The sequence below is a fragment of the Cyprinus carpio genome, chromosome A17 (genome assembly GCF_018340385.1).
Source record: "Cyprinus carpio isolate SPL01 chromosome A17, ASM1834038v1, whole genome shotgun sequence".
NCBI classification, from domain to species: domain Eukaryota; kingdom Metazoa; phylum Chordata; class Actinopteri; order Cypriniformes; family Cyprinidae; genus Cyprinus; species Cyprinus carpio.
The window spans coordinates 28478602-28501033 of NC_056588.1; the positions used below are offsets into that span (position 1 = coordinate 28478602).

The following is a 22432-nucleotide window of genomic DNA, read 5'->3' on the forward strand; positions in this document are numbered from 1 at the left end:
TTCACTGTTTTTGTTTTTTAAACACGTTTTTCGTTAAACTTTTCCACCGACCCCTTGCCACATGTGAACTTGTGGTTTATTTCAGGGAGGATGAAGGTGTCTGGAATGTGAGGGGCGCTGCGGTCGAGGTCTCAGGTGAAAAGCTGGAGCGCAAGAAAGAGACAGAAGATGGAGCAGGTCTCATAGTTTATTGCTGACACGAGGAAGCCTTTGCAATCAGCTAAAGGAGCACCAGAGGGCTGAGTTTGTCTTCGAGTGGCTGGATTGTTTCCTCAAGAAAATACTCCCTGCACAGCCCGGGTGAAGCTGAGGGCGCTGACAATAAGCTCTCTGTTTAAGAGAAACACTTCTGTGTCTCTCTCGGTCTCTCTCTCTCTCCTCTCTCCTCCTCTTTTCTCTCTCTTCCTCTCGTCTCTCTCTCTCTCTACTTCTCTCTCTTTCGCTCTTGTCTCTTCTCTCTTCACTCTGATTCTCGCTCCTCTCTCTCTTTCGAACACAAAACACAAGCAGGCCTCTTTGAACAGACTCCCTGATTATTTGTCTTGCCTTCCACCGGCTGTCTCGCAGCTGGAATGAACTAGTGATCTATCTGTCTGTTTTTTCTCATTGGTTTAAAGTGCCACGAACGAAACCCAATTAAAGAGACGGGCCCTCAGCTAACCGCAGTAAGTCGGCATGGATCTGTGTGGGCAGGCCAATGTGAAACAGAACCAGAAGCACCTGTTGAGAGCAGCTGACGACGGTACCTGACGAGTTTCTCCTGGCCTCCCCCGACGCGATTGCTGCTGGCACAATGTCTGGGGCGTGGTGTACCGAGTGGTGGGCGACTCCCTCACACTCCAGCCTACACTGTGGACCGGCTTGCATGGACATCATCCGTAGCAAAGGATGACTCGCCCAGCTTCCTGCCTACCAATGACTGTGAGTGTCATAAATCTAGGAGCCCCCTACGTACCCACACATGCATCACGCACACCCACTGCCCGCACTACAGATGGGCTTCAGCTTGGTCACTTGCCAGTGAGTTACTCTATTGCTCCCTACCAGGGCAGGCCGTGCGGCCTGTTTGGTGTGTGCTGTATGAGCAAACTGGGGCGACTGCTCATCAACTCGTTTTAAAGAAACCATGGCAAACCTTCTGAAAAGCAATGAAGAGCGCAGAGGTAACGTGTGGCACACACCAGTATGTGATTTACAAAACACACAGGGATGTGACTGTACTCCCTACTCTGAAAAAAATCATGCCTTTTTGACACATAGTTTTGAGGTCAAACAGGTGATTCAGGTGTTTTGAATCATCACATGCAGTATTTTTTTATTATGACCATCACAAAATGCTTAGAACTTGTCAATTAGCTGATGGAATACACTACCGTTGAAAGTTTTTGGGTCAGGAAATTCTTATGATTGTAGTGTTTTTTATAAATGATTTATCTGTGCACATTATAATTCTTTTTTTATTCATATGCCCTCATAATCTTTTATCAACTTCCACTCCCTTGCAATGGCATCTCTTTCTCTTCTCTGATGAACATGGACCAATAATCTCACTCCTCCAGCAACCCGTCATTCACATGAGATCACAGCAATAGCAAATGACAGTGATCCAGTGATCCAATCAATGTCTGATGGTCAAATCAAGTGTTCAAGAAGCTGTTTCACTCGGATATATGTCACAATAAGGAAGAAAGGACAATCACAACTTCTGTTTCACGTGGGGGGGGGTGGACTTTAATGTTTTTGATAGAAGCCTGTTATGCTCACCAAGGCTGCAATACAGTAAAACCAGTAATATTATGAAATATTATTACAATTTAAAATGATTCTTTTTCTAAAATTAATATATTCGAAAATTACATTTATTTCAGTTATGGGAAACTTTGACTTGTCTTAAGCGTCACCATGATCTTTTGAAAAGTCATTCTAAAATGCTGATTTGAAGAAACATAAATTAGGATTTATCTTACCATCATTGTATTTTGAAAAACACTTGTATTATTTAATATTTTAGTGGAAATTTTTGTTGAATGAAAAGTTAAAAAGAATAGCATTTATTTCAAATAGGTTATTTTGTAACAGTGTAAAAGTCTTTACTGTGTCTTTTTTTTTTATTTCTTTAAAAAACACACACACACACTGACCCCAGTTTTTTAAATGGTAGTGTGTGTTTTAAATAATTTCTATAAATTCTATTTCTACTAAAGGTTAAAGACAAAACTCTAAAAATCAGTGTGCACTTTTTTTAGACATTAATTATAGACATGCTATTACTTTTCTAAGAAATTCCATTAACTGTCACAGTTATAAAACAGGCAAAATAGACTTAAAATTATAGGAGGGGGGCCCCGAGTCGTATATGGGGAAACCAGAATATCACAGAGAACTAGGGATGGGCACTTTTTGAAAAATGGATTAGAGATATTTTTATATTGTAGAAGACCGTAGCTGTAATAAATGTGTGCTTATGTTTTATTTTGTCCAGTCTCAGGGCCGCTGTGAGATCATGCTGTGTATTGAGAGGATTCTGAAGGGTTTAGGTGTGAGTGCTGTGTCCTGTCACAGAGACATCATCTATAAAGCTGCTCGCCCATGTCTCACCGACCGCTCCATGGGTGTGCGCTGTGCTGCCACAAAGGTACTGGATACACAACCACATGCCTCAGTTACAAATCATATATCAAAAGTTAATAATCATCTTTTGTCAAACATGTATCACAGTTGACTGAAGGCAAAATCCACATTTTGTTCTTTCTTTCTTTTTAACAGATGTTTATATCGACCACAATTCAGTTTATAATATTCTTATTACGTTATTATATTCTCACAAATATCACAATATAATTAAAATATGGATCCTAAATGTTATTGTAGTATTTCTAGCTATAGAGGAAGTAGTGTAAAACACTTACTCTTCTTCATTTAATAAACAAAATTATAAGATTAATAGAATTTCTCTTCATTTTCTTCCAAACAAAAGCTAATTTGAAAATCATATTTTGTTTTTAGTTTTTGTTCAAGTCTTCCCAGAGAATCATTATCAATTTGTGATGTGAATTAGTGTTATTATTATTATTATTTTTATTTGTATTATCATCAGTGTTATTTTTGGTAGTGTGGAGTTTGATGTGTCTTTGTTGTGATGAGAAGTGGCGAAAATTCCCCTGAATATTTCAAATATTACTATAATCCCCAGTGTATTTTTTGCTTTTTCCGTTTTTAGCTTAGAATCTTGAAGTTGTGAAATGAACTATTTTCTTTTTTGACAGTGTCTTCTGGAGCTCCAGAGAGAGGCTGTCTTCCTGTGGTCCCACAGAGCTGGAGAATGTGGCCACTCTTTGTTTCCGGGCCTTCGAGGGCTCAAACTATGATGTCCGAGTCGCTGTCTCAAAACTGCTTGGCACTTTTATTAGCATCGGCACTGGAGCCCCAGACAGGCCATAGGTGGGTGGATTTCATTCAGTAATCTCAGTAACTTCCTCAGAGGACACTGAGTGATCATTTACCCATGGAGATCATGGAGATGAAATCATTCCCTCCTCTCCTCTCTCACCCACATACTGCACACACACATACACTCCCACTCGATTCCTTCTGTTCTATTTTTTATCCGCTCACACTCTCTCTCACGTGTCTCTTCTTTTCATTCTTCCTCCCCTGTTCCTGTGGCTTTGCTCTCAGCTCCGAGGCCAGGCTCCAAGCGCAACTCCCTGGAGGAGGGTGATGGAGCTGCTGAGTTCTGGTTTCCTGCGGGGTGGAGCCGGCCTCCTGCGGGCCAGTGGAGACATGTTGAAAGGAACCAGCTCAGTCAGCAGAGACGTGCGCGTGGGCATCACAAGGTCACCCACCCTCCTACAATCCTGATCTGAATATTTGTGTTTTAGTCACAGCATGACTGGCTTTATGTCTAGTGTTAAAAAAAAAGAACAAATGAAGGTTATATAATATCAGAAGAAATGTATTTCTGCCTCTATTTATGTATCAGTTATCTGTTATGCAAAAAAAAAATGTTTTTTTTTTTTTATATGCATTTATTTGATCCATTTCAGTTTAGTAATTTAACATGAATACCACATGTTCTCTCTCTTAAACAGACATGTGTGGTGTTTGTGTCCATTCTGGGTGGCGCATGGCTGGGAGAACCACTTCTCCTGTCTTCTTTCTCTTTTCATGGTGTGGGTGTCTCACGCACAGGGTGACGCAATAACCCAGCAGATGCTGTTGTCCTGCCGCTGCTGTGTCTCCTTCATACTGCGGGCCACTGTTGGCACTTTGCTGGGGGAGAAGGCCCAAATCGCAGCTGCCAAAAGAGGATCTGTCAATTGATCAGCAAACAGAAGAGGGTTTGTGGGTAAGAAAAACTCGGCCAAGGGTGAATATTTAGGTTTCGTTGGATATTTGAGTTGTCATTTCTTAATTGTATCCCTGTGTTCCTGTCAGATGCTGCTCTTCATGAGGGGAACATGGAGACACGTGTGAGCCCTGCGGAAGTCGCAGCTAGTCAGCATGTGCTTGTGTGTGCACTCTTTGAGCTGGGCAGTCTGCTACAGGACTTTGAGCTCCACTGCCGCACCCACTGCTGCAGGACACCAGCATAGGTTGTCATGCATTATTAACCAACGAACTCTGGGCACTCCATTAAACACTTTCTAAAGGATGTTTAGATACTCCATGGAGGGTACGGTTTAAGCACCTCTTTTTTCCATGCTTTAGTGGCTGTGGTGATGAAAAATGTCAGTCAAATGTAATGACAACATGTGCCCCTCTGTGTTCTTTGTTTTTATTTATTTATTTTTGTTTTATGTAGTTTTTTTTTTACCATTGATGTACACTAATGTTCAAAAGCTTTGGGATAGTAAGTTTTTGTATATGCAAATCTATATTCTGTTCATGCCAATGAATTTTAAGTATGGGGATGGACAGGATGTTAGATATTAAATGGTTAGAAACAAATGGCATCATAAAGGGTAAAAAATATTCTGGGAGACAAATATTGGTTACGGGGTTGCAGTAATTTCAAAAATAGCTGTAATATTTTTTGTCAATAGAACAGGTATAGACAACATCCCTGTCCTAACATAACACATTTTTTGTGGCCTTATACTGAAGTTTGAACCAGGATCAAAGGAAAGAAAGATGTTTTTCAGGTGTCTATAGCTGTATCTCATAGATTTTGTGTCAGTGTGTCTGCTCTTTAATGGATGTGTCACAATAAGGCCGGATGGAGGAAGAAGGAAGGAGAGAGCAGAAAAAGTGCCTACAGCTGCAGAATCAACACATCCATTCTGCTTCAGTGACACCGTCTTTAAAAACAATTCAGAAAGAGCTCACACTGTCATCTCGGATGCCTTGAACTTTACTAAAAACTGCAAGTTCCAATAGTTTCTTTGTTTTGTTTTTCTGACAGGAATGTTGGACACTGTGATCTCTGTTCTTCTTCACCCCAGCGCATCTGCTCGGCTGGCCGCCGCCTGGTGCCTGCGGTGTGTTGCCGTAGGGATGCCTGCTCAGGTGGCAGTGTTGCTAGACCGCTGTGCAGAGAGGCTAAATGCCCTGAAGTCATGCCCAGAGGCTGTGGCAGGGTACAGTGCTGCCATCGCAGCTCTGCTGGGAGCCATACAGCTCTGTCCGCTAGGAGTATCACACTCTAAGGGCAAGGTATGAATGAGATTTGTGTCTATATGTGTCCTATGCCTCCTTTTAAAGCTCACAGTAAGTTTGTTACAGTAAGTTTTGTTTTTTGAACATTGAGAAACTGAAAATTAATGACTTAATTTTGAAATGGATGACTTGCTCCTTTTAACAGCAATGTCATCCCTTTGGTGTTTCCACCATGTATTATTTCGTATTGCATACCACAAAGATGAAACATTGTAAACCTTTAAGGGATGTTCATGCCCAAAAATGAAATTACCCATGAAAATTACCCCATGATTTATCACCCTCAAAGCTGTTCTAGGGTGTATATAGGACTTCTTTCAGACAAAATGCACATCAGAGTTATATTAAAAAATGTCCTGGCTCTTCCAAGCTTTATAATTGCAGTGATGGTTAGTCAAGATTTTGAAGCCCCAAAAAGTGCATCTGTCCATCATACTCCACATGACTTTGGGGGCCTTCTGAAGCAAAGTGATGCATTTGTTTAAGAAAAATAACCATATTTTAAAACTTTATAAATCGTAATCTCTAGCTTCCACTAACTGCTTATGCGCGTTCATGAGAGTGGTGTTCCAGCAGATAAACGTAGGATGTAGGAGTAGTGTTCCTTTCTTCTGCAGAACATGGTGGTTTGTATACAGTGGTGTTTGCACATTTGGTATCATTGATCGATACTGCGAAAAAAAGAGTATTAAAACAGTTTCAAATATTTCAGTATTGAAAAACCAGTATTTTGACAACACTCATTTAAGGAACACTTGTCACTAAACTGTTTTGGTGACCACTGACAAAAATGAACAAATACCATTTCTTAAAATATATGTTTTTTATTTTCTAAAAAGAAATAAAGTTGAAATGCAGATGAGTGTATGATGACAGAATTAGCATTTTTGGGTGAACTATCCATTAAGGAAAAGAGCTTTATTCTCTCAGTTGGAATTCATGAAGAAATCTTGTGTTGCTGGGAAGAAATGTTTACTAATCCTTTTCTTTTTTTTTTTGTGTTACAATGTGTTTTTCAATGTGACTGTAAATGTTATTAGTATCGTGTATGGTTATTATTTTTCTTCATTCCTCTGGACTGGTTGCAGATCAGGTGATGACCTTGGCAGAAGATCTGCTGCGCTCTGCAACTCAGCAGAACAGCAGAATCTCCATCCAACGCACTCGAGGATGTTGGCTGCTGCTCAGTGCCCTCTCCACACTGGGTATGAACCAGTTTACTGGTTTGTGATCTTCAGTATCCCCAACATAGACAAGATAATGCCGGATATTGTAACAACCAAGTGTGCTAGTTTATTTTTCTGTTTTCAGATATATGTTTTTTTAACCTCCTTTTTGATCTTTCTGGTATCTTTTTATTCAAGGACCGACTGTAATGGAGCATCACTTACCTCGATTGCTGTTGCTATGGAAATGTGCCCTTCCCACTGTCTGTGAAGGGTGTGGAGAATGAGCTGCGGCGTGGAGACTCTTTCACCTGGCAGGTGACCCTGGAGGGGCGAGCAGGAGCACTGTGCGGTGAGGGTCGTTTTAGAATCTTCTCACGTTATGTCTCTTCTTTTCTCTTTTTTTTCATGCATAAGTCCATCTGCTGATATACTCCCTTACAATCATAGTAATAAACTTTGCTTTAGGTTCTTTGCTGTGTTGACTGCATATAGGAATAAACAGGATGTTAGTCTTCATATCTTGTGTCATTTCTTTATAGCACTGAAGAGTCTAGTGGTGCACTGCAAAGACCCTGCTGACCGATGATGTCTTAAGTCGTTTGTTTCCTCTCTTGTCCTGTGCAGTGGCCTGCTCAATCAGTGAGTATATCTTTTTTAGCTTAAAAAATGAAAATAGCACCTTGAATTTATTTTTCAAGTTATAAATGCCTTTTAAAGCATTGCAGAATGCAGATGTAATGTCAAACAGGATGTTGATTGACAAATATTTGACATACAACTCTTTTTAGGCTGCCCTCTCTCATTTAAATCCTATGGAACCAGATCAAAAATGCAGCCACTGTCTTTAGATTGAGAGTGTATGAGATCCTCACAATGCTTCAGCCTAAAAGATATGAAGGTAAGCAAATTCTGAAATGATAAACTAGATCATGTGCTGATGTTTTCTGCTTTTTAATCAGGGCTCACAGTTTGTGTTAATACAAAAGTTTGAATTGTCAGAATTACAGCAGAAATCACCCTGTCAGGGTTTAGTTTTGTGAAAATGGCTGGCTGACTGCACATTATCCCTTACTTGTTGAGTGGTCATTACCATGGTATTCAAGTGAAATGTGCTAAAGAAACAGTACTTTTAAGTCATTTTTATTACGCTTTGAAATTTAAGAGAGCTGTATAGGATACTTATTTTCATATCCCACAGTAGTGTATGAAAATTGGACTGTTTGATTACCCAAATATGTATTATTTGTTTTATGTGTGGTTGGGTTTGTTGGCTCAGAGAGCTTTGGCATGGTGTTGAAGCAGCTGCTGAACGATCTGACCGGGCCAGAAATCACAACATGTGCTGAGCTGAACCTGCTGCCCTCCCTGTGCTACAGACAAGACCTGGCACTGCTGGGCCCTGCACTGCAGGATGTGGGTCAGCCACTACATAGAGGAACAGGTCAGATCACAGCCTAATCATCAAGGAAATAGCCTTGTTAATGTGCAGTCAATGCTAGTTACTGCACACTTCATTTTGAAATCTCATTGCTTTTCTGTCTGTTTTAAAGCTCCATTGTGGTGGTTCAGGAGGTGGGACATTAGAATATGACCCATTTACCATCTTTGAGAAAGCCCAGGAAGTTCCTACCCCTCTCCCTCCAGGCTCTGCTTTAGCAGCAGCAGCTGTCAAGCTGTTTGGGGTGATTTTCCCCCACCTGGGAATTCAGCAGAAGTACGTCCACTGTCTCCACAGAGACTCCTTTCAGAGGGGTGCTTGAGTTTCGTGGTTTCTGTCATTCATTTGTATGCTCTTGCTTTTTGTTTGGAGTGCTTTTAGTTCAATTCATTTGAAAGAAAACACTTCAGTTCAATTAGTTCCTTTATATAGGACCTTTGTTCAAGCAGTACGCTTCATAATGCTTCACATCTGCAAATGGAACAGGTAATGAATGAATGATGATGAATAGCTAAACAGAAAATTCTCAGATGAAGTTGGCTATTTACTAGTTTTGTTTCCCTCAACTCTATAGTGATGGTGCTAATGGTGCATTCCAGTTTGTAAAATGATTTATGTAGTTTGTTTGATGTTACATTCACTAAAATGTGAATGTACTAATGTCTAAACTACAATATCCTTTTAAAGTTTTCAAATTGTTAGGAGTAACTGATACTTTTACTGATAGTGAATGCTTGTGGGGAACTGGCCCTTATGAGGTCTAGAGACTTTTTGAAGCACTTTCTTATGCAGCATAGCCAAATTTACATCCCGACTTCTGCATGCATTTGCATAATTGGGGGCTGTTCTGGCCATGTCCCATGCATTATTAAACATAGCAGTGGAGAGAAAATTATACTGATCATATGGGGCCATCGGTCCACTTGCAGTGCAATCTTTCATCCCACTAGCAGCTTGTCTAGATTATTTTTAATGTTTGTTTTTTTTTTGTTAGAAGTTGCAACAAAGACAACACACTTTTGGAATCTGGATTTTTTACAGTTTGTACAATTTTACCATCTGTTTTTAAAGAGGATTTTTAGAGAAGAACAGCTTTGAAATCACATATTAATTTTTTTGAAATACAATGGATAGATGAATGACTTTAGTCAGTATGCTTTAATCATGTTTTTTTCAATGAAAAATAGTTTATTATATTTTTTATAAACCACATGACAATGCCTTTTTCAGTTATCTAGTGAATTACATACTCAGCAAAAATGCATTTGCACCAAAAAAAAAAAAAAAAAATGTTTTCACTTATTTTCTTTTAGTTTAGGTCTTTGTGGATGAATATGAATGAAAATGAATAGGCCTCACAGTGCAAAACATTTACCACGAAGGAACGCTAAAAGCCAAACATCAGTAATTAGAAGTACATTTGGGCATCCAAAACATTAATAATGTACAGTATGGATATTTATTTTAAGATTGTTTAACAGTGTTATTTAATATTAGTGGTTTAAGAGTTTAATTTGTCATTGCATCATCTAATACTCACTTAAATTATTAGTGGTTTAAGAGTTTAATTTGTCATTTGTCATTTATTCAGTTTGGCCCAAAATATATCCAATAGCAACAAAGTCTGTAATATTGGCTAATAAACTGGTACATACATATAATGCATCCCTAGGGAAAATAAGATATAACAGTAGCTGAACGGTACATCTGTTGTATTTCCTGTCTCAGGGCTCAGATCCTAGAGCAGTTCTGTGAGTTTGTGCGTCAGCTTAAAGGAGCCCGGCAGCAGACTGTTCAAATCCATGTAGCTGCTGCTTTCTGCTGCACTTTGAAGGTAAGAAGCAATTTAAAAAGTAACCATTTAAAACCACTGCATTCACACCATGTAAAGCCACTTTGCGCTTCTCTCTCCCCCATCTTTTTTTGCCATATAGTGTTTGGCATCAAGTCGGAGGGAACTGGGGGTCAGACGAGGTTCAAAGACCAGCACTGTCTCTCCTATTAGGGGCGCTAGAGGGCCCAAACCCTCTCTTGCGCTGCATGGCTGCGGAGGGTTTAGCCAGGCTTGTGCAAGTTCTTAATGACCCCAATTTCACCGTTTCCATCACACTTATGAGCTTTGACAAGTGAGTGCATGACAAGTTGAGTGTAAAAAAAGAATATGGTTTTGAAACTATTCTGAAATGAATGTAAATGTGTTTTAGACTGAAGACAGCGAGGGATGCCATCACACGCACAGGTCATGCTTTGGCACTCGGCGCTGTATACCGTTACCTGGGTGGGATAAGCTCCCCTCAGTACCTTAGTACCTGCGTTGGGGTCCTGTTCACCCTGTCCCAGGACAGCACCTCACCTGAAGTTCAGGTTCAAAGACCACATGACTGTTTATTATCGCTATAAAAAATTAAAGAAGACCATGCACTAACCTTTCAGTGAACTATTTGCATGTATGCAGATGTGGTCTCTCCACGCTCTTTCCATGGTTGTGGATCTAGCTGGTCCTTTGTACCACAGTCACTTGGAGGCTAGTTTTAATCTGGTGCTACGTTTGCTGCTCTCAACGCCACACACGCATGTGGAGGTACAGCAAAGCTTGGGCCGCTGCTTTAACGCCCTCATCACCTCCATGGGGCCGGATCTGCAAGGTGCTTACATTTATTTACCCATAACCACACACACACATTGTCATCATGCAGGTGAGACCTTTACACACTCTCTTCTCTCTGCTCATTTAATGTAAACTGTCCCCAGGTGAGGGTGCAGGTGTGTGTGCAGTGAGGACCTCGTGTTTGGTGGGCTGTGCTGTGATGCAGGACAGTCAGGACTGTCTGGTCCAGGCCCAGGCGATCTCTTGCCTCCAGCAGCTGCACATGTTTGCGCCAGGCTTTGTCAATCTGGCCAGCCTGGTGCCCAGCCTCTGTGTACGTCATCAATGCACTTAACACTCACAATCATGCTGAACAACAGACATTTAACTGCATTCACAAAACATTTAACCGAACAGATTTCTGATAAATTACACACAGTGAACAAATAAAGTTTGTTTGACCAGAATTTGATTGAAGTGTGAAATATTAGGCTGTTATATAATTGGTTAATATTATTTTTCAACCCCAAGCAGCTTGAGTTATCAGCAAAAAAGTAAAGTAGGGTCTAAGGTTGATAAATAGAAATTAAAGGTTATGAAAGATTTTTAATTTTTAAATTTAAACTAACAATGAATTATGCACTCAACCAAGGAAATATACTTATTTTTTTTTATGTTTCTTCAAGTTGTCTTTAATCGTTACAGTGTTTTATTTAGGTTTATGTAGAAGGAGAATTTCAGTTTGGTTTAGGCAGGTGGTTTGAGAAGACATTTTCTGTAAAGGAATAGTAGTTTTTAATATCCTGGAAGATGTTTACAAGGTATTAATTATTAATTTTATGGCAGGTAACCAATAATTATAATAAATATATTATTGATATATTGTTGAAATATAACCAGTAATTAAAAAGAATGATATAATATATATATAATATATATATATATATATAATATATATATATATATATATATAATGATATATGAAATGAAATGAAATGGAAGAGGTGAGTGAGTGTTCACAGACCTGGCTTTGCCCTCATCTGTAGTGACAGTGCTGTTTTCTGCTTTCTTGTACAGGAAGTCTTATTGGATTATTCTTTGTTGGTAGGTTTTGTCTGTCTCTCTGCTGTCAGGCCACTTTATTCCCTTCCCTTCCCTTTGTTTGCACTTCATATTCCCTTCTTTCTCTTGCGTCTCTCTCTGTATAATTATGCTCTGTTGTCGTCCTCTCATTTTTCCCAGTGTGAAACTAACTCGAGAAGGATCTGGTTTTGAGCATGAGCAGACAGTGTCACTGCATCTAACTGCAGGGTTAATGCCAAGGATTAGGTTTGCTTGGCTTGTTCTTTTCTGTAAAGGCTTCTAACACTGACCACCCACACACAGTACACGACATTCACATCCACAGCTGTGGCCTCATGCCAATTCAAGCAATTAGCTTTATTACTATGAGAGCTTCAGTCCATTGCTTTCTCTCTCTCTATTCCTCACACAGCCGCACACACACACACAAGTTTAGACATTGTTAGACAGTGATTGAGAAAAAACATACTTTGTTTTCCATGCTCTATTTTTAAATGGTTTGATTTATAGTTCTATTCTTTGCAAACAGATCGCTTGTCACATCATTTAAAGCTCAAAACAAGCCTTGACAGTAGCCCTGCTGTCCCTTTCTTCTCTCCCTCTGTCCTTCTCTACACTGAAAGAGCGTTTGTGTGGGATCTTTTTGACATAACTAAACTAACTTTGATGTGAACGCAGCTGTCTGCTGAATTGTTTTTTGCACTTTTGTCTGGATTATGTTGTGCTCAGTTTCTGAATTCATCTACTTGCTCTCAGTCTGAACTATTATGGTTTATATATTATATCAGAGGTGTGCTGTATGGTTAAATAATTTCAACCATTACAAGTTTTTATTTAATTATTTTAAATATTTATTTTGTTATACCACCCAGCTCCAATGTCTCAGATACATTTTTCTATTTCACAAGACCTCACTTGATTCACAGCTCATCATTTGTAATCGTAAGACCATATTAATATCAAGATCTTATGTTACTTTTAATTTCATGTGTAATATTTGTGCATGTCCAGATAAACCTGTGCAGTTCGTACACTGTCTCTGAGGCGTGCGGTTGTGGCCTGCCTGAGACAGCTGGCTCAGAGGGAAGCAGTGGAGGTATCGGAGCACGCAGTTGCTCTGGTTAAAGAGCTACCACGCAGAGACACAACACACAATTGGGTGAGTCAGCATCGCCCCCACTGCACAACATGAAGTGAAAGTGACGTGTAGCAAAAAATTATGTCCCGTAGAATTTGTGCTCTGCATTTTAAACCATCCAAGGGGAAGCAGTTGGGGGTTCGTTGCCTTGCTCAAGGTCTCATCTTAGATGTAGTATTGAGGGTGGAAGAGAGTGCTGTACATTCACTCCCCCCACCTACAATTCTCAAACCTGTGACCTTTGGGTTACAAGTCAGAATCTCTAACCATTAGGCCACGACTTCCCATCATAATATATCAAGCACACATTTCAAGCAAAACGTCATTTGTTGCAATATATATGTCACAATGTGGGCTGTATGTTAAATGATTATTGTTGATCCTGCAGATGTCACTATTAAGGAGGTGGGATTGGAGGGAGCTTTGTTCAGTCTGCTGGACAGGGAGTCTGACCCGTGCCTGTGCCGAGACATTCAGGAGACGCTAGTCCACATGATGAGCTCGGCTGCTGAGGGTAACCTGGCCCCACTGGCTGTAAACTCTGCAAAGACGTGCTCTCTGCCTCTGCAGGTGGGCTTCAATCTTAGCTCTTTGAGCAGAATATGATGAGAATAAAATAAGCTTAATTTTTCATCCCAGGACGTTTTATCTCCTGTATCTTGAGTAAAAGATGTGTTAATCCTATTCACACAAAGAACACTGGAAATTTGTTTTAGTCTCTGAGAAAAGTGCACATATTTGAACAAAAGCAAAACGTGCTCTACTTATTCACATTTTTTTGTGTACAAAAAAAACAACAACTCACCTGACAAGTGAAAAGGCCTTGGGATTGGCTTAAAATGTTGTGAACTTTGTGTACAGGCTCATGACAAATTCCTTTTGTTTTAATTCCTTTAGTGTTTTGTTAGTTTGACTTGCAAAGAGTTGCATCCTTTGAGTATTTAGTTTTTCATGGTCTTATTCTGAAGACTCCGCTGCAGCTGCTGCTGTAGAGACGCAACAGGAGGAGGATGGAGATCGATATGATGACTCCTCTGCATTCCACGCAAAGTCTGAATCCAGCGGCCCCTTCAGTAACCTGCGCTGGTCCACTCGTGTGTTTTCCATGGAGTGTGTGTGTCGTATAATAGCACAGTGTGAGAACGGAAACAGTGCTCACTTCAACATGGCACTTGCTCAAGAACAGCATTTACATGAATCTGCAGGTTAGGACACATCACTTCTGTTGTGTTAGAATTTTATTTATTTTATTTCCATTCTTATCCAAATTGCTTTAGTGTATTGCTGAAACTCTGTATACTGGGATGTCTTTCTTGATGTGTTCAGTAAATCACTGGATCTTAGCGCCACCTTCTGGGGTGATTTATATACATGTTTTAACACTGTTAATATCAGCAACCCCTTCCTGTCTCTCAGATTTCCTGGTTCTCCACTTGGCGGACCTCATCCGCATGGCGTTCATGGCAGCCACAGACCACAGCGATCAGCTCCGACTGGCTGGTTTACAAACACTGCTGGTCATTATCCGGAAATTCTCCAATGTGCCAGAGCCTGAGTTCCCTGGACATGTCATTCTGGAACAGTATCAAGCCAATGTGAGCAAGAACTTAGTACTATTGAGCCACAGTCTTAAAATCAACTATGCACACTTTCATATGCCCAGAAAAATGTTGAAAGAAAGAAATTGCTTGTCTAGAACAAACATGAACATTGATTGGCAACTCAATTAAATAGGATATTTCCTAAATGCCTTTGAGTAAATGATCCTTATTGCAAATGTAATTGTAGGAAGCAGGCCCCTGCAAACTATTCATTTATTTTTATGTCTGGATTCTTTTTTTAATTATCATATTTTTATTGATTGATTGATTGTGCTGAAATTTCCGAAACATACCACTTCTGAAGATTGATGGAAAATATCAACAGAAACCCCAACTTATTATAATATTATATGTTATTTTGTAATATGCTTGTAATATTATATGTTATTTTATAGGAAGTTAATTTAATTTTGTACTTAAAAAAAAAAATCTAATTCAAAATGAACATTTAATTGAATTATCATTATTATTATTCAATTTGAATTATTATTAATTTATTAGTTATAGGCACAAATATAGCTTTTTCAGTTTCAGGTTTGCAGACTAACGTTATGAGAACTTTAGGTTTTTGCCAAGAAGTTATTTTGTTGCATCACTAGTTGTTTATAACTTTTGAAGACTGCCCGTTAAACTAGAGGATGCTTGAATATTTGAACTTTATGTTCTGAGCTGTACAGAAAATCTCTCAGCTGTTATTCTTAGAACCCCCCAGAAGTACCTGAGCTTGTTGATCAGTCTCTTGTTACTAAGTGCATGTGCATGTCTGTGTGCATGAATGTGAGAGCCTGTATCACTTACACTACATTAGGTTATCTGTGGGCTTAGCGTGGGGTCCTCATTTCAAACAGTGACGTGAAACATCTTCAGTATCGTGCTAGAATGTTGTACGCTTAATTATGCTTAATAAAATTACACAGTCGAGTTTGGTTGTAGGCCATCAGTCTTGTATAGTATATAAAAAGACTGGACAATAAAAAGTACAGTAATGTTCAAAAGTTTAGGGACAGTAAGATGTTTTTAAAATGTCTCTTTTGTTCACCAAGGCTGCATTTATTTGATAAAAAATTCAGTAAAACAGAAATAACTGTTTTTTGTTTTAAAATAATAATATACAGTTTCACATGATGCTTCAGAAATCATTCTAATATGTTAATTTGGTACTCAAGAAATATTTATTTTTATTATTGATGTTGATGCACAAAAATAGCAGGTGCTTTTTGTGGAAAAAGAACAGCAATTACTTGAAATTGATTTGAAAAGTCTTTACTGTCACTTTTGAATTAATGCGTCTTTGCTGAATAGAAGTGTTATATTCTTTAAAAAATAAACATGACTCAAATTTGAATGGAAGTGTATGTACAGAGTGTGAATCATATTTTTAAAACTAAATTTACATTTATGTTGCATTTAATTACCGGTAATGTATACATTGAAGTAAAAGTTCTAAACACTTTATTTTTATTTTCCACAATTTAAATTAATATCAAAACTATGAAATGGCACAAATGGAGGTATTGGAATTATGCAGCATCAAAGCTATATTTTATATTGCCATTCTCCCAGCCTCTATCATGAAATGCATCCTTGGAACAGTATATTATGGGCACTTATTGACTCATTCACGTTCTTGTTTTTTATTTAAATGAAAGTTTTGTATAGACATCCAAACATAGGCACAACTTATCTTATCTTACAAAACTTATTTTAGCATAAACTTTTAGATCAGAAGATCTCTAAGGCTATGAGAAACCTCCCAAACTTCTGATTGGACTGGTTTAAATACTAAATGTTGTTTGATGTTGTAGGTTGGAGCTGCACTCAGACCTGCCTTCCATGTGGACGCCCCTCCGAATGTGACTGCCAAAGCCTGCCAGGTGGTCCTATTTAATGAACTTAAGCATTATTATCTATAATAATTACTTTTCTGTTTTTGCGTTTACCAGCAAATACCATGTAACCCAACACACTGTTTCGAATCTTGAGTCATATTTGTCACGGGTCAATTGGGCATCCCAAATATGTTCCTTTTTTTAGCATTAAAATTTCCAAAACAATCCTTTACACAATGTTTTTAACCAGTTGAACCCGCTTCATGCTTGTTTACAAATACCTCGAGTTCACGTGGGTTCACTTGACCTAGTTTCTTTTGTTGGTGTTCAGGTTTGCAGTGCATGGATCGCCAGTGGGGTCATCAGCGACCTGCGTGACCTGAGAAGGGTACATCAGCTTCTGGCTTCCTCTCTCGCCAAAGTTCAGGTGGGGGAGAGAAGTTTCCAGTCAGCTCTATAATGAAAGCACCTTCACCATGGAGACGCTGGCTGTGCTCAAAGCCTGGGCAGAGGTACTGAACACCATCACACAAATATTAAAGCAGTACCTCTACGTCTGGCCATTATTTAATTCTAGGGATGGGCAGTATGATGGTATATAAAGTACAATGGCCACACTTTTGGTACATCTTTTTTTGAAAAGAAAACTTTAATCTCACCTGCGTCTGAGTAAATCTATGTGTCTGTACAGGTGTATATCACAGCGGTACAGGGCTCCAGGCAGAGAGAGAGTCCAGGCAGCCTTCTTCAGCAGCAGAATGATGAGGCTGGGACTACAGGTCCAGCAGGGGCTGGTTTGCTCAAACTGGTCCAGACTGATCTTGCAACCCTGAGCCGCCTGTGGCTGGCTGCCCTTCAGGACCATGCCCTGCTCACCCTGCCCTCACAATACTCCAGTCAACTCCCCTCCACAGGTCACTACTCACACTCTGTTTCTCAGATTAGACACCTACCTGATGGAAAATAAGTAGATATAATTCTTTACTTCCAGATTTAATATCAGTGTTATGAAAAATGCTTAATGCCTCTAGTGCAACCAGATAAATATAAAAAAAATGGCAATTTGCAAACAGATTTTCCAACCTTGTTGGCCATGACTTAGCCAAACAGATAATCCTTTCTTAAACTCATACCATTGTTAAATTCTGGATTCTTTGATGAATAGTTCAAAAGAACAGCATTTATTTGAAATAGAATTATTTTGTATTTTTACAAGTGTCTTTACTGTCACTCTGGATCACTTTAATGCATCCTTGCTGAGTAAAGGTAAAAATAAAATTAAACAATAGAATTGTTTTTTATAAATGCATAAATAAAATAAATAAATAATAGAAAATATATATTACTAAGCCCAAACTTTTGAATAATAGTTTAATTTTTAAATTGGTAATTCAGATTATTTATTCAGATTATTTTATTACCATTTAAACAAAATTTAAAGTGGACTGAGACCCTAATTTTATGATTAATTTAATTTTGTGTTATGTATCTTGTTTAGAGCTACTGTATGTGAGTATGTGCATCTTTATTTGTCAGGTGGCTCATTTTACACTGCAGAGACGGTGGAACAGGCCCGTCCACATTATTACAGTGCCTGGGCTACCATTCTCCACGCTACTGCTCTCTGGCTCAACAGCACTGGATTCATCATGGTGGACGAGGGACCTGCCAACCTCTCCAGACCGGTCACACCCACCTCCATGGGCCAGTCTACCTCATTGAGTAGTGTCAAATCTCCAGAAGACGTCAACACTGACCGCCTCCACCTAATCCTGGGTACAGATCTCAGTGAATATTTCCGGTTTCATTAAGTGGATGTAGTTCAAGGTTTATAGGGTGTCCAGAGCTAGCTCTCAGTCATTCAGAGAACCAAATTTTGCTCTAGTCATTTTACATGGGCTGATTATGAGGATCCTAAATACTAAAAAAGATTTGAGATGAACATATTTTTAGTCTTGTTTAATGTTCAATTCAATACAATTTTCCCATCAGGAATCAGTGTGGAGTTTTTGTGTTCTCCTCACTCTGGAGACCAAATGGAAAACATCGATTCTTGTCTTCAGGCTCTGCAGGCCTTATTGGAGGTGCCTTGGCCCCGTTCCAAAGTGGGCAATGATCAGGTATTCTATAATCAAAAACAGATCAAAAGATTTCTATTTCAAATACATGCTGTTCTTTTGATCTTTAATTTGCTTTCAAATATTAAGAGACCCGTTCCAAAGTGGGCAATGATCAGGTATTTAAGATATATATATATATAATATATATATATATATATATAAAACACTGATGACTTGGCCATCACAGGAATGAATTGCATTTTAAAATCTCACAATTTCACAATATTGCTGTTAGTATTCTATTTTCTGATCAAATAAATGCAGCCTTGGTGAGAATAAGAGTTGTTGTTATTAATGTATTTTCTGAGTAATTTTGTAACTTATTTGTATATTTGTATTTTTTTTTTAAATTTTTTAATTACAAATCAATGGATTATACTTTTGTTCAACAACACACCAATTGTTTCAGAAATAAAAAACCTCAGTAGATAAATACTCCATAAAACAGTTTTGAAAGTTGTGCCATTGTAAATACTGTAAGTCTGTAATGCATTGAGATTTGTGTTTTGGCATTTGTTTTTCCCATGTACTTAATGTCTAGTATGTTTTTGTCTAGTTTGTCTTTCTCGTTAGTCACTCTGTGTTCCTGACAAGTGTATGGTGTTTTCTCTATAGGCTCTGGGTGTGGAGATGCTCAGCGTTCTACACAGGCTCATAGTCACACTCGGGAATCTCCCAACATTCAACTGGCTGTGCTGGAACTGGTGCGACAGATTGTTTGTGCTGCTCAGGAGCATGTCAAAGAGAAACGCCACAGTGCAGAGGGTAAGTCTCAAGAACTACTTTGGCTCAAATAGTGTAAAGCATAAATAACCCTCTGAATTCATCTTTATTTGCTGTATTTGGTCAGCTGATGATGGTGCAGCAGAGAAGGAAACTGTTCCTGAGTTTGGTGAGGGGCGGGACACTGACGGCCTGGTGCCTTTTTAAGTCTCTTGTTTTTGGAGCACTGGAGCTGTGTCTCTGCACACTTGTGAGAAAGCTTCCGCAGCTCAGCCCCAAACTGGCTGGCAGCCCCACTGGGCGGGGAGGGCAGACCTGCTCCCTCAGCAACACTGACTGTAGACTCGTCACATCTGCTCTGGTCATCCTCTCAGAACTGCCCTCCATCTGTTCACCAGAGGGTAGGAGGTCCAGAGAATTACTGCGGCCATAACAGCTTTCAGATTATGAGAAAATCATTCCTCCAGCCTACTTTTCATTTTGTTTATTAAATTTACAAATTACACTTTTTCTTATTCTATTACAAGGTCACATAAAACAATATACTGTTTGTTTGTTTTTTGTCCTCTATCAAACATTTTGTCAAACTTTAATATGAAATGTCTCTTTTTTTATTTTTTATTATTGTATAAATGATCAGAAATCTGACAGTGTTTTGTTCTTCTCTCCACAGGCAGTGTGTCAGTGCTGCCCACAGTGCTCTATCTGCTGCTGGGGGTGTTGAGAGAGGCGGTGAAGGGCTCTGTTGGAGCAGAGAGTGGACAGCTGGTACCAGGCATCCTGCAGGCCTTGCGCACTGTTCTCACCTCTCCCATGAGCAGAGCTGAGAAGAGTCGTGGGGCCTGGACTGAACTGCTGCGATGTGCACTGCACACGCTCTTGGAGTCTTGGCACACAGGTAGTGCTCTATCTCTGTCATCAACCACTCTCTGTCTGTGTGTGTTTTCAGCATGTTATAGAATCATTTGAGGAACATTCTCTGGTTTTTCATGGATTGTTTTGGACAGATAAAATGGAGCCTGGAGTAGATTAGGTCACCATGTTGACATCTCTCACCATCTTCCTGCTGTACGCCAGGGCTGACGTGACCACAGTGGAGCCCCTGCAGACACGCTGCATCCAGATATTCAGAGCCAGTCTGGAATCGAAGGACCCCGTGGTGAGTGAAGAGGGATTTTTACACTACAGTCCCAAAACTTGGGGTCAGAGCAAATCAGCATATTAGAATGATTTGTGAAGGATTATGTGACACTGAAGACTGGAGTAATGATGCTGAAAATTAACCTTTACCCTAACAGGAATAAATCACACATTAAAATGATTAATATAGAAAAAGTTCTTTTAAATTGAAATATTTCACAGTATTAATGTTTTAATGTATTTTTGATCAAATAGATGCAGCCTTGGTAAGCAGAAGAGACTTCTTTTAAAACATTTTTAAACAGTCTTACCGACCCCAAACATTTCGAACAGTAGTATCTGGCTGTTTAAATGAGGAGCTTTGCTCCAATTCCTAAAGAAGAAAAAAACTGTTGACTATTCTTCTCTTGCATGTCTTGCCATTTCCCATGTAGGTGCTGAGCAGAAGTTATCAGTTGCTGGTATCATTTTTATTCCAAGGTCCAGCACCAGTAGCCAGGCCATTTATTCTAGCTCTGGGTGGATGTCTGGTGTCACAACTGCAGGAGGTTGAAAAGAGTCGTCCGCAAGGCCCAGCAGAGCTACAGGCCGTGCAAGATGCAATCCGAGCCCTGGAAGCACTAGTGTTTGCTGCTGATGAAACTCACTGTAAGTGACTGGAAATGTTTACAAGTTTTAGCCCCAAACAGCTGTAAGTTATGATATCATAAAAAAAAGAAGAATTCATTGATTATAAATGTGTTTTTTTTTTTTAATACTGTTAGTAAAATATTATAGTGTTGTATAGAATCTGACTCAATATTATAAGGACACCAAGCACTGAGTATATGTTTTTAAACATGCAGGTCCACAACTGGTGGCTGTGCTGTTGCCCATCCTCATCTCTCTCCTGCTAGATGAGAATGCTTTGGCATCGGCTCCGGCAGCCTCTCGCTCACTGCACGAGTTTGCCTTGGGAGACCTCATGCGCATCGGCCCCCAGCACTCGGCTGTCTTCAGAGCGCTGATGGCCTCCGCCCCGCACATGAAAGCCAGGCTGGAGGCAGCCGTCAAGGGCAACCAGGAGAACATGAACACTAAGGCACAAACAACTCGGGTCATTAGCAAAAACATGCCAAGCATTCAACTGAAGTTCAATTTCCTGTGAATTCTCCTGACTGGATATGATACGAGTATTATGATTTTAATGACTGAGTGAATGTTGAGGTGGTGGTGTAATCAGCTTTGTTTTTAAAGATAAATCAATTTAAAATTTGTTTAATAATTGTAGTCAGTTTTAAAACTGCATTAACCTCTATGAGGAACTTAATACATATTTACTCAGAAAGCAAGGGGAAGTGTGTTTCACAAGAAGCAGAACAGCTGGACCATGGGAGTGAATTTTATATGGCTACCATTTATATAAACTTTTTGTTAGTTTTAATGGTTACCTTGCTAACAAGCTTGAATGATTCTCTTTAACTCGGTTATACATAGCAGGATTTTTTTTTTTTTTTTGTAAGAAGAGTTTTTTGTAAGATTGTGTCTTAATAAAGAATGCAAATCATTAATTTCTCAATGCTGCACACAACCCTGACCAGCAGCTTCACTGCTGGTAATCAGTTATCTGCTGACTTTACATATACAGTTTTAGTGCATTTAAATATGATACATTTAAATTATGTTAAATATTTTAAGTTGCTTAGAGATAGTTGCATGTGTTCTGAATGTATATTCATGATAAAGCATTACAAACAGATACTTGCATCGCATCACTGCATTGATATGTGAATACATCTGCAGATTGCATTCATATGGAAGCCCATTTCTGTCACATAAGAAAATAAAATCATGGTTTGATAAAAAAAAATTATGAGACAGTAAGTCAAAATTGTGACATACTAAGTTACAACTGAGTAATAAAGTATTTTTTGTGTAATTGAGCTTCATAATTTTCACTTCATTTA

At 39.1% G+C, this 22432-nt stretch overlaps 1 protein-coding gene across 1 annotated transcript; it reads left to right on the forward strand.

Moving 5' to 3' along the window:
* Positions 1–675: 675 nt before the first annotated feature.
* LOC109078632 (HEAT repeat-containing protein 5A) lies at positions 676–22401 on the forward strand. The gene is given in 50 exon segments (XM_042774586.1): positions 676–742; positions 2436–2635; positions 3267–3308; positions 3310–3420; positions 3423–3441; positions 3679–3716; positions 3718–3833; positions 4088–4133; positions 4135–4302; positions 4305–4344; positions 4438–4553; positions 4556–4595; positions 5405–5655; positions 6752–6863; positions 7023–7078; positions 7080–7176; positions 7367–7398; positions 7400–7470; positions 7616–7725; positions 8104–8249; positions 8251–8268; positions 8378–8541; positions 9994–10099; positions 10200–10226; positions 10228–10391; positions 10470–10629; positions 10721–10910; positions 11017–11186; positions 11930–11956; positions 12947–12967; positions 12969–13079; positions 13082–13094; positions 13462–13598; positions 13601–13643; positions 14042–14278; positions 14490–14668; positions 16480–16548; positions 16835–16933; positions 16935–17015; positions 17195–17417; positions 18040–18279; positions 18496–18623; positions 19239–19283; positions 19286–19388; positions 19474–19547; positions 19549–19747; positions 20020–20244; positions 20354–20505; positions 20921–21134; positions 21332–22401. Coding segments are annotated over 50 exon segments (5799 nt in total). The 3' UTR covers positions 21634–22401.
* The last annotated feature ends 31 nt before the right edge of the window (positions 22402–22432 follow it).